This window comes from Gymnoscopelus braueri (assembly GCF_963280865.1).
Source record: "Gymnoscopelus braueri genome assembly, chromosome: 23".
Lineage (NCBI taxonomy): Eukaryota > Metazoa > Chordata > Actinopteri > Myctophiformes > Myctophidae > Gymnoscopelus > Gymnoscopelus braueri.
Genome location: NC_137625.1, coordinates 19,701,245 through 19,716,770, shown reverse-complemented (window position 1 = coordinate 19,716,770; position 15,526 = coordinate 19,701,245). Strand labels below are relative to the sequence as shown.

At 37.7% G+C, this 15,526-nt stretch overlaps 2 protein-coding genes and 1 long non-coding RNA gene across 7 annotated transcripts; all 3 read left to right on the top strand.

Moving 5' to 3' along the window:
* Positions 1–1,996: 1,996 nt before the first annotated feature.
* On the top strand, positions 1,997–4,250 carry LOC308079874. The gene is made up of 3 exons (XR_013932645.1): positions 1,997–2,094; positions 3,858–3,914; positions 4,037–4,250. It is a non-coding gene; the product is annotated as an uncharacterized lncRNA (long non-coding RNA).
* Positions 4,251–4,892: 642 nt separating this feature from the next.
* LOC308079531 (tetraspanin-8-like) lies at positions 4,893–6,243 on the top strand. The gene is made up of 5 exons (XM_080421082.1): positions 4,893–4,962; positions 5,079–5,228; positions 5,473–5,505; positions 5,600–5,683; positions 5,889–6,243. Exons 1-5 carry the CDS (start codon positions 4,915–4,917, stop codon positions 6,075–6,077), a joined length of 504 nt encoding a protein of 167 aa, XP_080277208.1. The 5' UTR covers positions 4,893–4,914; the 3' UTR covers positions 6,078–6,243.
* A 3,293-nt stretch (positions 6,244–9,536) lies between these two features.
* LOC308079737 (tetraspanin-8-like) lies at positions 9,537–14,418 on the top strand. 5 transcript variants are annotated; one of them, XM_080421324.1, is made up of 10 exons: positions 9,537–9,644; positions 10,001–10,108; positions 11,453–11,509; positions 11,708–11,824; positions 11,961–12,035; positions 12,840–12,926; positions 13,143–13,289; positions 13,534–13,566; positions 13,661–13,744; positions 13,967–14,418. In XM_080421324.1, exons 2-10 carry the CDS (start codon positions 10,040–10,042, stop codon positions 14,156–14,158), a joined length of 861 nt encoding a protein of 286 aa, XP_080277450.1. In that variant the 5' UTR covers positions 9,537–9,644; positions 10,001–10,039; the 3' UTR covers positions 14,159–14,418. The 5 variants fall into 5 exon arrangements, with proteins under 5 accessions (XP_080277450.1, XP_080277449.1, XP_080277448.1 ...); XM_080421323.1 differs by having other exon boundaries at positions 9,538–9,644; positions 9,989–10,108; XM_080421322.1 differs by having other exon boundaries at positions 9,544–9,900; positions 9,989–10,108.
* The last annotated feature ends 1,108 nt before the right edge of the window (positions 14,419–15,526 follow it).

The window sequence follows — 15,526 nt, the reverse complement described above, 5'->3', positions numbered from 1 at the left end:
CCTGATTGGCTAAGATTGACATCTTAAGTTTGCAGGAGTGGCCCGTTTGAATAAAATGCTGCAAATCATGAACGCAGCCTTCGATTGTGGTGAACAAATACCACCCTTTTAACATTGCCCTATTATAGTGCCACCAGGAGGCCGATTTTTGCAAAACAATGTTTTATATTACTCCTACAAATGTTGTCCAAACATCACGCAAATCAGTACATATTAGCTCTTTAGTCAAGTGACCAAGACGGCTCTGTCCGATTATTCACATTCCAGCCTGATTGACGAATTCCAAACATTGCTGGCCCACAGTAACATATCTGACCTGGCGGAGACCTGTGCTCCGAGGAGCACTTTTTCTAGTTTTTTTTGTGTGTTATATTTGCTATAAATTACATGGAAACTAATCAGTCAAGTGACATATTTATACTACCTTAGAAACAAGAAAGGCTGTTAAGACTTTAGCACTGTTAAATAAACGTTGATGTGTATTATTAGTATTTATCAAGATGGCTTCCAGGAGTTGTACCAATATTGTCGTATTTCAGCATAATTATCTAATAATTAATTTGGTCTTAACTATTTTATGGGTCTCACATTGCATTATTATAAGTGTAGTTTTTGTCATGACTGTTATAGTCTGTGGCAACATATGTTGACTATACATTACACAAGGTGTATTTCTGTTTCATCTGAAAGATGTTGAGGCAAGTCCATACCAATGCAACTAGTCACAACTTGCAACCAGTTGCAAGACATTGCAGCGGTCTGGACTGACCAGTTGTAGGCCTGTGCCTTTGGGGAAATGGTTGCAAGTAGTTGCAAGCATCGCAGTTGCACAATTGCGTTGCGAATCATTGGAGTGGACTGGCTTACACAAAGGTTTCCACTGTAAAGAACCTGAATATTTAATACCATGTTTAGCCTACATTACCTTCCCAAAAATCACTATGATAATTATTCCCCCTAGATGGTAAATTTGGGGTCCTAGCTTACGGACTACATGAACTGAGGGTGGAACCTGCATGATATTCGATCTGTCCCACTTTCTTTGTCAAACAATTATCGAATGAATAAATTAGCGATTCTGCAAGCCATAGAGCTGCTTCGCATGTAAACAACTGTTGTGGAAAAAGCACCTGCTGCAAAGGTGATATTCATGTATGTAATGGTAAAGTACAAATGTATCCTATGCATTACACACACAACATTTTGTTTATAGAATTTTATCATTCATAATTTCCTTAGAATTACACCCCTAGTGCTAGAAAATATGTGATAATATTGCAGCGGTGGTAGCTTTCTGTGTGTTATCAGTCCATTCATAACCCCATGCCAAAACACACATTTCAAATTTAGCCTATACCTGTACATAGAACCGAAGCATTTTACTTCAAACTGATAATTCTCACTTATTATTGACCCTCTCTTTTTGAAAGACGGTGGCCATAGCTCAGACTATATGTTCTCTATTCCTGGCAGTGACAACATAGTGACTATACCTTACACAATATGTACTTCTGTTTTCCACCCCTAAACACCCCAGCTATATAAACTTGGTTCTGATGTCAGGTCAGGAATCTCAACTTCTGGAAATCTGGACTTAATACGTTTCGGAAGTTTCTTTCAGCCTTAGCTTCTACACAGATTAGTGTTTTGTTTTGCAAGAAAAACTTTTCTGTTTTAGCAGGTAAAGATTTTTATTATGACTTGTGTCTGCAGTTAGTGTGAAAACAAATGTATGGTGTTTTCAGGTGTCTTGACAAAAAATACTGGTCTGCCGGCTGCATTTATCTTATTTTGTGTACAGGCAACTCACACTCTATTATGAATTGATCAGTTCTCTAGAATAATCTTGAAGGCCCAGTTAAGAGTTTATTCAAGTACAATACAGTTAGGGGTCCAACTTGTTTTACTAGATCATGAAAAGGAAACTTTAAAGTAAAATATATTCTTGAACATCATATTGTGCATTACTTACCAATTACATTTATATTATTAAATTAGTGTGTGAAGTTCTTATCTACCGGGAAAATGCCAAGGATGCAGAAAGCCAACCCCTGTCTGAAATGTTCCTTCATTCTCTTCAGTGTTCTAGTGGGGGTAAGTGTTACATATAAATGACTAATAAAGGTATTATGTATGGTTCAGTCAGTGGGCAAGAAACCTAACTAATGCAAAGGGAACAGAACTGGTGGATGTTCAGTTGAACCACTGTTATATTTTAATCAAGCTTTTCACCCACAACATTTTTTGTTTAGGTAAGCCAGTAAATTATGTATTGAATTACCATACTGTATATATGGGTTTCCCTTTAAACCAAATCTCTTCACTGTGGTTTTGTTGATCTATTATTTTCAATGAATGCATCTGTGTCTATTTTCGCCCAATGTTTGCCTGTTATTACATGCCTAGAAGAGGGAGGTTAGGGTTCATGTGGTTAATAAAGGTGATAATAAAGTTCAAATGTTCTCAAATTCATGGTTTGTATTCACTTTCTCAAGCAAGTTACAAATCTCTGCAACTTAATTTTCATACCATACTGAAATAAATTGAAATAACTGGTTTCCTCGAAAATCACAAGACAGCATAGTACTGACAGAAATGTTTTGGCTGTAATGCAAAATAAGTATAGCCTGGTAAACCCTCCCTCCGGAAATCTAATTTCTATTTGATTCCTGGAGTGAGTCTGGCATGAACCGCCTCTCTGCAATATTGGCTGTGTATGCCAAACGGACGCGCCTATCAGCGTCGTCGCACATCGTTCTGTGATTGACAGCGACAGTTGGCCAATCAGGTGGCGAGTTCGAGTGAGCCCAAAACACGAACGGCAGCCATCTTTTTCTGTGGGCAGTTTTCTCCGCTATTTTTTTACTTCAAAAAGCTCTCTAACTTCTATTTTGAGGCACGGAATTTACTTATAAGATATCGTTTGGATAGAATTTAGTTGTTTAACTTCATATATGTGGTCAATTAATCATGACAAAGCCTATTTAAAAAAAAAATATTAGAGAACCGGTAGGGGCGGGCAGTGACACCATTGTACCCGAAAAAGGCAACCCATTTTGGGTATGGCTGTCTCAAAAGTCCCGTCGCGTCACATTAAGACTGGTGAACTGCTGATTGGCTGAAGGGGAAAAATTATCATTGGCTGAAGGGGTTGTCAGTCAACGGTATTACTCCCGCCCAACTCCAGCACAGCCAATATTGCAGACAGGCGGATCAGGCCAGACTCACTCCAGGAATCAAATAGAAATTAGATTTCCGGAGGGAGGGTTTACCAGGCTAAAATAAGTATACTGTGCCTAGTAGTCAGTGGGCTAAATATGCTAAAACATAATATCTAAATAAAATAGACAATAAATGATTAATTGTATTTTGGTAATTATGAGTAATATACAAGTAAAACAATATAGCTACCTTTGCCAGTAGCTTTATAACTTTAGCCATAAAGTTAGTGTCTGGCTATCTTTATGACCAGGTAACAGGTTGCTACATCTATTTTATCATTACTGATTCATTTGTGTGTGTAAATAAAAGAGGTATAATTTAATGTTTTTTTGTTTTTGTTTTGTTTTTATCAATGGCTCTATAACTGATGGAAATCATTGTTAGAGTATTTGTTGAGTAACAGGGGTCAGCTGTCCAGCTTTTTGGAAGTGATAAATAGCTAATCTCTCAAAACAGATTAAAAGCTCCAAGAAAAATACATTAAACTTTTTTTTTTAATGTTTTTACATTTTTGCAGATGGGTTCCCACATTTCTAAATAGCTGAACAGATATGGAGACCCCTGTTACTTGTTCATGCCATTAGACTGTATCTGAATTGTAAAATCTGTCTCTGAGTTGTAGATCTTTTGTTCAGATTGCAGGATGTGTGTTGTTTATCCTTGCGTTGATGGCCAGTAACTACAACCATGAGGTAATGATTTCTGTCAGTTTATTATTGTTCTACTTTTCTACATCCTTCCACTCTGCACATAATTTATCCACACAGTTGGTGTGTTAGATTGTAGCTGACTCTCTGTTGTTGACTGATATCAGATTGGCGATGTGGCCAGTGGTTTCGCCTGGATCTATGTAATGGCTGTGGCCTGTATCATCCTCTCATTTTTGGGGATTTTTGGAGCTTACAAAGAGAACTCTGTTGCCCTGAGAATGGTAAATGTAATGCTATTCAATTCAATTCAATTATATTATATTATATTGTACACTCTGTTCTATTGTACTATCTATGGCCCATTGTGTTCTATTATGTTCTATCTATCACATAATCAACACTGTTGTTCATACAGTACTGTATCTATCCTGTGTAGTGTCTGGTAGGGATGGTGGTTGGAGCCGTCATTCTGTTCAACGTAGGAAACAAGTTTGCGCCTCAGGTAAGCCCTTTTAAGGTTTAAATATTCAAACAGATTTATCAGCATTGGTGACTGTAGAAACACTGAACAGGTGTTGTGATGTCAAGTTGTTATAAGGTAGGAAATTTGATTTCACTAAACTAGGCTATTTTAATATGAGGCTCATACAATGAATCTTCTCTGAGATTCCAACTGTTAAAGTTGTTGGTAAAAAGGGAGAGAGAAGCAATGTCAGCCCGTCCATCCGTCCGTCCACCCGTCCGTCCACCCGTCTGTCTGTCTGTCTGTCTGTCTGTCTGTCTGTCTGTCTGTCTGTCTGTCTGTCTGTCTGTCTGTCTGTCTGTCCAACTGTATGGTCCGAAACAAGATATCTTGAAAACTACTGGCTGAATTGGCTTTTCCTCTATACCGCCACCCATATAAATTAAATGTTTGAGTCTGTAACAGTGATTAACGGCTGTGCAAATACTTTTGATAATAATTGAGAAAGACTGCTTTTTTTGTTTGTTGCTGCTACAGGTTTTTGCTGCTACTAATATACAGAAAATTAAACCCACACTGATGAATAATGACAAGTTCATTGCCAACCTTAGGATAATAGAGACGCAGGTATAGTATAAACTAACTGAAAGCCTGTATAGACATTAATGGACATAATGTAAAATAATGACTTGATTTTTTCTGTGCATGTGTGCGTGCGTGTGCGTGCGTGTGTGTGTGTGCAGTATGAGTGCTGTGGTCTGGAGGGCTATACAGATTACAGTAGTTTGGGATTAAAGGTTCCTAACAGCTGTGAGTGTTCCAGTGAAGACACTTCCCACTGCATTACAATACGCACCAGCTCCTCCAACTCCTTCTATGGATACAGAACCTTGGTCGGTCACATTTTAATTCACAATATTTTATATACAGTATAATAATAATTACAAAAATGAACACATAAGATTCAAAATATAATTTCTGAATTGGTTAGTCCAGTTGCTATCACTGGTTTCAAATATGATTTATCTTTAAATGAACTATTCATTTCTTGCTCTTAGATTTTACAGAAGAAAATGGTTCCGGTATTTTTCAAATTAAACTGATTGATTATTTGTTTTCTTTTATCTTTATTTACAGGATGACACCAAACCCAAGCATGTCTACAAGCAGGTAAGAGGCCTAGGAAATTGATAGTATGCATGGTTTTTCAATCCCTTGGACAGGCTTTCACTTTCTACTCTATACTGTCTCTGAATCTCCTCAGCCATGTGTTCCTATCCTTCTGAAAGCCATCAATGATGCCATCCGTCCAGTCCTGGGATTCATCTATGGTTTTGCAGCAGCAGCGGTAGGTGGTATTACAGTATTTCTCAAAGCTAAAAAACATCATTAACATATACAGTAATAAGCCATCTCTGTGACCGCATAGACTTTCTCTTACACCCACATGATATTAGATATGTATCCCAGACAGCTGATGAGCTGTAAAACCGCAAACAGCACTCATTTATATGATACAGTTGCCTAATATGATATATATTGTCTTGGTACAGATCTTAGGTGTGCTACTCTCCATGTCCCTACTCTGCCAGATCAAGGGTTACTGTGAGCCTGCAGCCACCCCTGTCAGAGGAAGCAATGACTTGGTATCTGTGCCGAACAATGCTGTTCCCAATCTCTATGACCCCATGTTCAATGCTGTCCCCATGCCATACTATCCCCTCAAGGAGATGAGCGCCTAGCAGTTAGCCCCAAACTACTGGGTCTAACCTTGAAGCCTAAATGTGTGGCGGGAAATAAAGTTTGTAACCCATGGCTCTAGACCCTAGCTCTTTAATCCTTATTTTTGTGCTACATTTGCTATATAATTACATCAGACCTAATTTGTCAAGTGGCCTATTTACATACTGCCATACAAAAAAGTGATGCCATTACTGATAGCAAGTCATTCTTGCCTTGCATCTGTCACTACTTGTCTTTTAATCATAAACAACAATCAACACTGTTTGAATTTCAGATGTGTTTCTACTGTGAAGCTGTGGTAGACACACACGCACGCACCAAAGCACGCACGCACACACAGAGTCGAGTCCATGGCTCACTCTACAGTGATTTTCTACAGCGTCTCTGTACTTTCCCAATACTCTCTTTGGTGTTAGACACAAGCTCCTTCTCTGTTTCATATTCAGGTACAAACACATAACATCTGGTAGAAAAAAAGAACGTCATCCCAGTTAACACAAACAAAGTAAACAAACAAACAAACAAACAAACAAACTAATCATACAGTACATTTTACTGTTAGAATATTGTGTTATGTATGTTTTCTTTAATACATTTTGAATAATTAAACATTTTCAGTACTGAATAGTCTGGTAATTCACATCTAAAAACACAAACAAAGAAAAACACAATTTTCCCTTTACCGGGTCATAAATATACACATAATAACCCTCAAATACTACACTAGCTGTGAAAGTGGTACTGGGTCATTTTCTTTGTGTGATATACAGATATTATTTTCTTTTTTTACATTTCTTTTACAATAATAATATTCAGACAGCTAACAATAAGTTAATATCACTGATAAAATCCAGTCTGTGACTCTTCCAGGGCCCTAAAAAATATATATATAAATACAGTCATTGTTCTAGACCTCCCTGCGATCGGCAGGCCGTTTCACTTTGTCTATGATAAGTGTATAGTGCAGTGGTTCTCAACTTTTTCAGTCCCAAAATAATCATATTTGAACTGGGGACCCCCCACCCTGACAAGCACTTGAATTTATTTACAGTCATCAAGTATGACAATGGGGCGAGTCATGGAATGGATAGAGTGTACACTTTGTGATGTATGACAGTAAATGTGTTGTTGTACAACAAATACAGTTGCAGACCTGTCAATCTGTATGCATTTTGCATGCCAAGTACACATTTTGGCATCAAAGTACGCCGGTATGATTAGTCCCTTCAAAGTATGCAAAAAGCTGGTGACATCTTGTAACTTTACTCAAGTCTGCATGCTGGGCAGAGCGCAGATCTCTGCCAGTTTGCATGCTCTAATAATACTGTGATGACATCATGTTAAACTATGTTTCCTATGTGTATATCACCCTATCTCTCTGTGGCTCACTCTCTGTGTATGCGCCAGTACAGCACTGTGTGCAAGAGGCACTGCGTGTTGTTAGAAATCTCCCTGATAGATGACAAAGATGCCAGGGTGAAAGTGGATTCTGTGCAACACATTTAAAATTGAGGGGTACCAGGTTGGGAAACACTGAGCAAGAAGACTTACCAAGTCTGTCTGTCCGTGGCTAGTCTTGCAAACTACTGGATGGATAATATTGTGATTTTTATTTTTGTGAATACTTTTTACATTTTGTGAATTCATAATGTCAGATTCACCGTCCCTCCATATTTAGGCAAAACGGATGTCATCAACATCACTCAAATCAACGTCATTCGTTTGCTCCTGATAATCAGTGGTGGAAAGTACCCAAGTACATTTACCCAAGTACTGTACTTGAGTACAACTTTGCGGTACTTTTACTTTACTTGAGTATTTCCATTTTTCAAAGCTTTATATTTACAGTATATACACCTCGGAGGCAAATGTACTTTTTACTCCACTCTTATTTGAAAACTTTAGTTACAAGTTACTTTGCAGGTGTAGATTATTATAAAACATACATAAAGCAATTGAACCCTATATTTCATACTTTGTCTATTTGAAAATAGCAGATTTGACGCGTTGTGAGCTTGTAGATGTGCTATTTTTGAAAGATTTGGACAAATTTACTTGATGCAAATTTTTAGTACAGCACAATATAGGAGTATGTTTTCCACCACTGCTAATAATACAGTACCATGTGAGAATGTGTGCAGGTTCTTGTACTTACTCTATGTCGTTTCCATCAAACACAGCAGTCGAACTGCGAAGTTGACCCAGAAAGTTGGAACCTCCCACACAACCACCGCAGTTCTTTGGTAAACCTGACTGTTGTCATGGCAGTGGCACTGAGTTCGCCCCTCCCGTTTGTATGCGAGAGCTGGCGAAAACTTCTGGGAACTCAGATTAGGCACTGAGCTACAGCCATCATTATAGGTGTAACTACCCAAGTACTATTTATTGAATGTAGATTTTTAGTTTATGGTTTATGGTTTTATTAAATATAAAATTCAGTGAAATAGAAGTTGTGTTCATATCTACTGATATATTTCAGTAGATATATATCTACTGATATATATCAGTAGATGTATTAAATAAACTTAAAGTAAACATGTGTGTTTTTTTTTTTATATATTATTATTTAAAAATAACCTGCAATTAATGGGAAGCTGCCCTAAAGAACACTCTTTTATACTTGTGATGTGACAATAAACTGAAGTTAATTTCCAGAACTTCAGTACACTAAAAACACAATGGCTAAACTGTAAATGCCGTGTCAGTAGTGGAACACGCATATATAATATAATAACTAGAAATAAAATAATCATCATTGTTATATAGTTGACATGGCATTTTACAATTGCTAAACTGTAAATGCTGTGTCAATATAGACATAGAGGAACACACAGTAACTGAAACTAAATAATAATCATCCAAGTGTAACATAGTCTTTTGGGATCAATGGGCCACTTGTGATGTGACAATAAACTGAAGTTGAAGTTGATTTTCCAGTACATTTCACTTCAGTTTCACTTCAGTACAAAAATACAATGGCTAAACTGTAAATGTCGTGTCAGAAGAGGAACGCGCAGTAACTGAAATAAGAATAATCATCATCCAAGTGTTATATAGTCTTCTGGGACCAATAGGCCAATAGCATAAATTATTTTGCCCACAAATGTAACAATTGAGTACAATTGACCACAATGGAAACAAGACCAATATATTTTGTACTATATTGGACATTACTTCTAACACAATCTTTGGGGGTCTGGCAGCATCAAAATGTCACTGTTCGTATGTATGAGTATGAGTACGCCTATGTGACAAAAACAAAATTGTATTTCAATTTGAACTATAGACCCTTTTGTGGAACCTTTCTTTTTCGTCTTGGTTGACCACACCTGTAAATAGAGCGGAAACAGTAAACTTCAAATGGAACATCGTCAGTTATGAGAAATCCATTTGATCCACCCCTAAACACCCCAGGTATATAAACTTGGTTCTGATGTCAGGTCAGGAATCTCAACTTCTGGAAATCTGGACTTTGTTAATACGTTTCTGAAGTTTCTTTCAGTCTTAGCTTCTACACATTTGTGTTTTTGTTTTGTTTTGCAAGAAAAACATTTCTGTTTTAGCAGGTAAAGATTTTTATTATGACTTGTCTGCAGTTAGTGTGAAATCTAATTGATGATGTTTTCAGGTGTCTAGACAAATAATACTGGTCTGCCGGCTTCATTTATCTTATTTTGCATACAGGCAACTCAACACATTATTATAACAATTGATCAGTTCTCCAGAATAATCTTGGAGGCCCAGTTAAGGGTATATTCAAGTACAACATGTGCAGTTATTGGTCCAGTTTGTTTTACTAGTCCATGGAAAGGAAACTTAAAAGTAAAATAGAAAGTTGTGATCATATATTCTTGAACATCATATTGTGCATTACTTACCAATTGCATTTATATTATTAAATATGTTGTAGTTGTTTTTTTAGGTAAGCTTTTAGTGTGTGTAGTTCTTATCTACCGGGAAAATGCCAAGGATGCAGAAAGCCAATCCCTGTCTGAAATGTTCCTTCATTCTCTTCAGTGTTCTAGTGGGGGTAAGTGTTACATATAAATGACTAATAAGGTATTATGTAAGGTTCAGTGGGCAAGAAACATAACTAATGCAAAGGGAACAGAACAGGTCGATGTTCAGTTGAACCACTGTTATATTCTAATCAAGCTTTTCACCCACAAAATAAAAACATTTTTAGGTAAGACATTAAATTATGTATTGAATGACCATACAGTATATATGGGTTTCCCTTTAAACCAAATCTCTTTGCTGTGGTTTGTTGATCTACTATTTTCAATGAATGTATGTGTGGCTATTTTCGCCCAATGTTCGCCTGTTATTACATGCCTAGAAGAGAGAGGTTAGAGTTCATGTGGTTAAAGGAGGAGTTCACCCAAAAACATTTTTATTTTCTATCCATTGCACACCCCATGAAGCCTTGAATACATGGATTTATTTTAGTTTTTGTCACATGCCTAAGCCAATAATTTGATTCCCGGGTGTATTTCCGGTAGGAGACACAAAGAATCTACTTTGTGTCTCCTACCGGATACATTAGCCGGTAGGATACAGGAATCAAATTATTAGCTTAGGAATGCGACAAAAACACAAATAAATCCATGGATTCAAGGCTTCATGGGGTGTGCAATTGATAGAAAATAAGTAATTTTTTGGGTGAACTACTCCTTTAATAAGGCGATAATAAAGTAAAGTTAAAATGTTCTCAAATTCATGGTTTGTATTAACTTTCTCAAGCAAGTTACAAATCTCTGCAACTTAGTTTTCATACCATACTGAAATAAATGGTTTCAACTGGTTTCCTCAAACAACTGGTTTCCTCAAAAATCAACAAGACAGCAACATATCCAAATAAAATAGACAATACATTATTCATTGTATTTTGGAAATAATGAGTAATATACAAGTAAAACAATATAGCTTCCTTTTCCAGTAGCTATATAACTTTAGCCATAAAGTTAGTGTCTGGCTAACTTTATGACCAGGTAACAGGTTGCTACATCTATTTTATAATTACTGAGTCATTTGTGTGTAATTAAAAGAGGTATAATTGAATGGTTTTTTGTTTGTTTGTTTTTTATCAATAGCTCTAAGCTCTATAACCGACGGAAATCATTGTTAGAGTATTTGTTCAATAACTGGAGTCAGCTGTCCAGCTCTTTGGAAGTGATGTTTGCTAAAAAGCTCATCTCTCAAGACAGATTAAGAGCTTCAAGAAAAATACATTTAAAAATCCCCCTTTTTTTGCAGATGGGTTCCCACATTGCTAAATAGCTGAACAGATATGGAGACCCCTGTTACTTGTTCATGCCATTAGACTGTATCGGAATTGTAAAATCAGTCTCTGAGTTGTAGATCTTTTGTTCAGATTGCAGGATGTTTGTTGTTTATCCTTGCTTTGATGGCCAGTAACTACAACCATGAGGTAATGATTACTGTCTGTCTGTCTGTCTGTCTGTCTGTCTGTCTGTCTGTCTGTCTGTCTGTCTGTCTGTCTGTCTGTCTGTCTGTCTGAGACAGTCTGTCTGTCTGTCTGTCTGTCTGAGACACTCTGCACATAATTTATCTACACAGTTGATGTGTTAGATTGTAGCTGACTCTCTGTTGTTGCCTCTGATATCAGATTGGCGATGTGGCCAGTGGTCTCGTTTGGATCTATGTAATGGCTGTGGCCTGTATCATCCTCTCCTTTTTGGGGATTTTTGGAGCTTACAAAGAGAACTCTGTTGCCCTGAGAATGGTAAATGTAATTGCTATTCAATTCAATTATATTATATTATATTGTCCACTCTGTTCTATTGTATATATATGTTCTATTATGTTCTATCACATAATTAACAATGTTGTTCATACAGTACTGTATCTATCCTTTTTAGTGTCTGATAGAGATGTTGGGTGGAGCCGTCACTCTGTTCATCTTAGGAAACAAAGTCTCTCAGTTTGCACCTCAGGTAAGCCCTTTTGAGGATGCTGATAAACAGATTTATCAGCATTGGTGACTGTAGAAACACTGAACAGATGTTGTGATGTGAAGTTGTTATAAGGTAAGAAAATGGATTTCACACATACAATGAATCTTCTCTGAGATTCCAACTGTTAAAGTTTTTTGTAAAAAGGGAGAGAGAAGCAATGTCTGTCCATCTGTCCAACAGTATATATGGTCTGAAACAAGATACCTTGAAAACTACTGACTGAACTGCCCTTTCCTCTAGCGCCACCCATATAAATTAAATGTCTACTTGCACACAAGATATCTCAAATTCAAATGGACAGATCACCAAATATGCCGAGTGCATGCATGCTCCCTGAGGAGGAACTCTAATCATTTGAGTGATCCCATGACTTTTCCTCTAGTTTAGTGTTGCACATTTCAACAAATTACTGCGCCACACAGCCTTCAATTCTAGTCCTATATTGCACTGATCAGAGCAATGGTCACAGATGTATGGCCATTTGAAGTGTTAAACACTGATGTAACATTGCTGTAGTGCCCCATATGTGTGCAATTTAGTTTTTTTTTATTTGACTATTTTCAAACCAGACCTGGAGCATCGGTGCACCTGTGGCTCCTTGGCGTGACAATTGTCATGGCAGACCCCTGAACAGTGTTTTTGCCAAGTTTTTTTGTTGCGGATCGGAGCAATGGTGTGTCAGTGTGGTCCTGTAAAGCCCTTTGAGTCTCTAACAGTGATTAATGGCTGTGCAAATACATTTGAGAAGAATTGAGAAATACTGCTGTATTTTATTTTTTGCAGCTACAGGTTAAGGACATGCAGGAAATTAAACCCACACTGATGAACAATGACAAGTTCATTGCCGAGCTTAGGATTCTAGAGATGCAGGTATAGTATAAACTAACCCAACGCCTGTATAGACATTAAAGGACATAATGTAAAATAATGACTTGTTTTTCTCTGTGTGTGTGTGTGTGTGTGTGTGTGTGTGTGTGTGTGTGTGTGTGTGTGTGTGTGTGTGTGTGTGTGTGTGTGTGTGTGTGTGTGTGTGTGTGTGTGTGTGTGTGTGCGCGCGTGTGTGTGTGTGTGTGTGTGCTCGCGCAGAATGAGTGCTGTGGTCTGGAGGGCTATACAGATTACAGTAGTTTGGGATTAAAGGTTCCTAACAGCTGTGAGTGTTCCAGTGAAGACACTTCCCGCTGCATTACAATACGCACCAGCTCCTCCAACTCCTATGGATCCAGAACCTTGGTCGGTCACATTTGAATTCACTGTATTTTATATACAGTATGAATAATAATTACAAAATGAGCACATAAGATTCCAAATATAATTTCCGAGTTGGTTAGTCCAGTTGCTATCACTGGTTTCAAATATGATTTATCTTTAAATAAACTATTCATTTCTTGCTCTTAGATTTTACAGAAGAAAATGGTTCCTGTATTTTTCAAATTAAACTGAAAGATTATTTGTTTTCTTTTATCTGTATTTACAGGATGACACCCAACCCAAGCATGTCTACAAGCAGGTAAGAGGGCTTGGAAATTGATTGTATGCATGGTTTTTCAATCCCTTGGACAGGCTTTCACTTTCTACACTATACTGTCTCTGAATCTCCTCAGCCATGTGGTCCTATCCTTCTGAAAGCCATCAATGATGCCAGCCGTCCAGTCCTGGGATTCATCTATGGTTTTGCAGCAACAGCGGTATGTGGTGTTACAGTATTTATCAAAGCTAGAAAACATTGTCACATCATTAACATAGACAGTAATAAGCCATCTCTGTGACCTCATAGACTTTCTCTTACACCCACATGATAATAAATATGTAACCCAGACAGTTGATATGCTGTAAAACTGCAAACAGCACTCATTTATATGATATCATTTTGACAGTTGCCTAATATGATATATTTTGTCTTGGTACAGATCTTAGGTGTGCTACTCTCCATGTCCCTACTCTGCCAGATTGCTGATTACTGTGAGCCTGCAGCCACCCCTGTCAGGCGAAGCAATGACTTGGTATCTGTGCCGAACAATGCTGTTCCCAATCTCTATGAGCCCATGATCAATGCTGTCCCCATGTCATACTATCCCCTCAACAAGGGGATGAGCGCCTAGCAGTTGGCCCCAAACTACTGGGTCTAACCTTGAAGCCTAAATGTGTAGTGGGAAAGATAGTTTGTAACCCATGGCTCTAGACCCTAGCTCTTTAATCCTTATTTTTGTTGCTATATAATTACATCAGACCTAATTTGTCCAGTGGCATATTTACATACTGACATACAAAAAAGTGATGCCATTACTGATAGCAAGTGATTCTTGCCTTGCATCTGTCACTATTGTACTTGTCTTTTAATCATAAACAATGATCAACACTGTTTGCCTTGTTTGTCTTGAATTTCAGATGTGTTTCTACTGTGAAGCTGTGGTAGACACACACGCACACACCAACGCACACATGCACGCACACACACAGAGTCAAGTCGAATGTATGTCAATGACTCACTCTACACTGGTTTTCTACAGCATCTCTGTACTTTCCCCACTGCTTTAAATGTTGTATCAGTACTGAATAGTCTGGTAATTCACATTTAAAAACACAATTCTCCCTTTACCGGGTCATAAATATACACATAATAACCCTCTAATACTACACTAGCTGTGAAAGTGGCACTGGGTAATTGTCTTTGTGTGATATATCAAATAATAATTTACAATAATAATATTCAGACAGTTAACAATAAGTTAATATGCACTGAGAAAAATCGGTCAAACCGTTGTATAGTATAGTCTGTTTGTTGATTACTTTTGATGCAGTAATGGTCTTTTTTTTCTTTTTTTCTAAATATTAAAAAGGTCTTAACAGTCCTTCAATTGTCACTTCACTGTCATCTGGGGACCCAGATGACAGTGTACAGTGTACAGGTTGAGAACCACTGTACTAGTGTACTAGTGTTTTCAGAGGTTGAAAATGGGAAAGAGGAGTGTCTTTACTCACCACAGGTTTCAGTGGAAACAACCCACACACACCTATCGCTCTTTCTCAGGAACATGCAAGCATACAGTACACCACAACCTACATACTTTAACCACACACTAACCTATCAGGCACAATTCTCATGCTGAGCTCTCACGCATGCATGCACACACGCACGACACACTCAGGCATTCTCGAACGACGCGCGGGCACGCACACACACACACACACACACACACACACACACACACACGCACACACTCTGCACTCTATAAGATATTATTATAATATTATGTTATTAACATAGCCATGATCACTCACACACCCCACACTTCCATCCGGCTATGTACAGTAGATTAACCATTGACTCAATCTAACCTCATTCCGAGTGCATTTCAAACCAATATTACACCAGCTGGTTCGGCTAATTAATTCTCTCTGACTGGTTGGACATTTAATGGTTGGTGAAATCACCTAGTGTAGAGTTGTGTTTGAATGCAAACAAACAA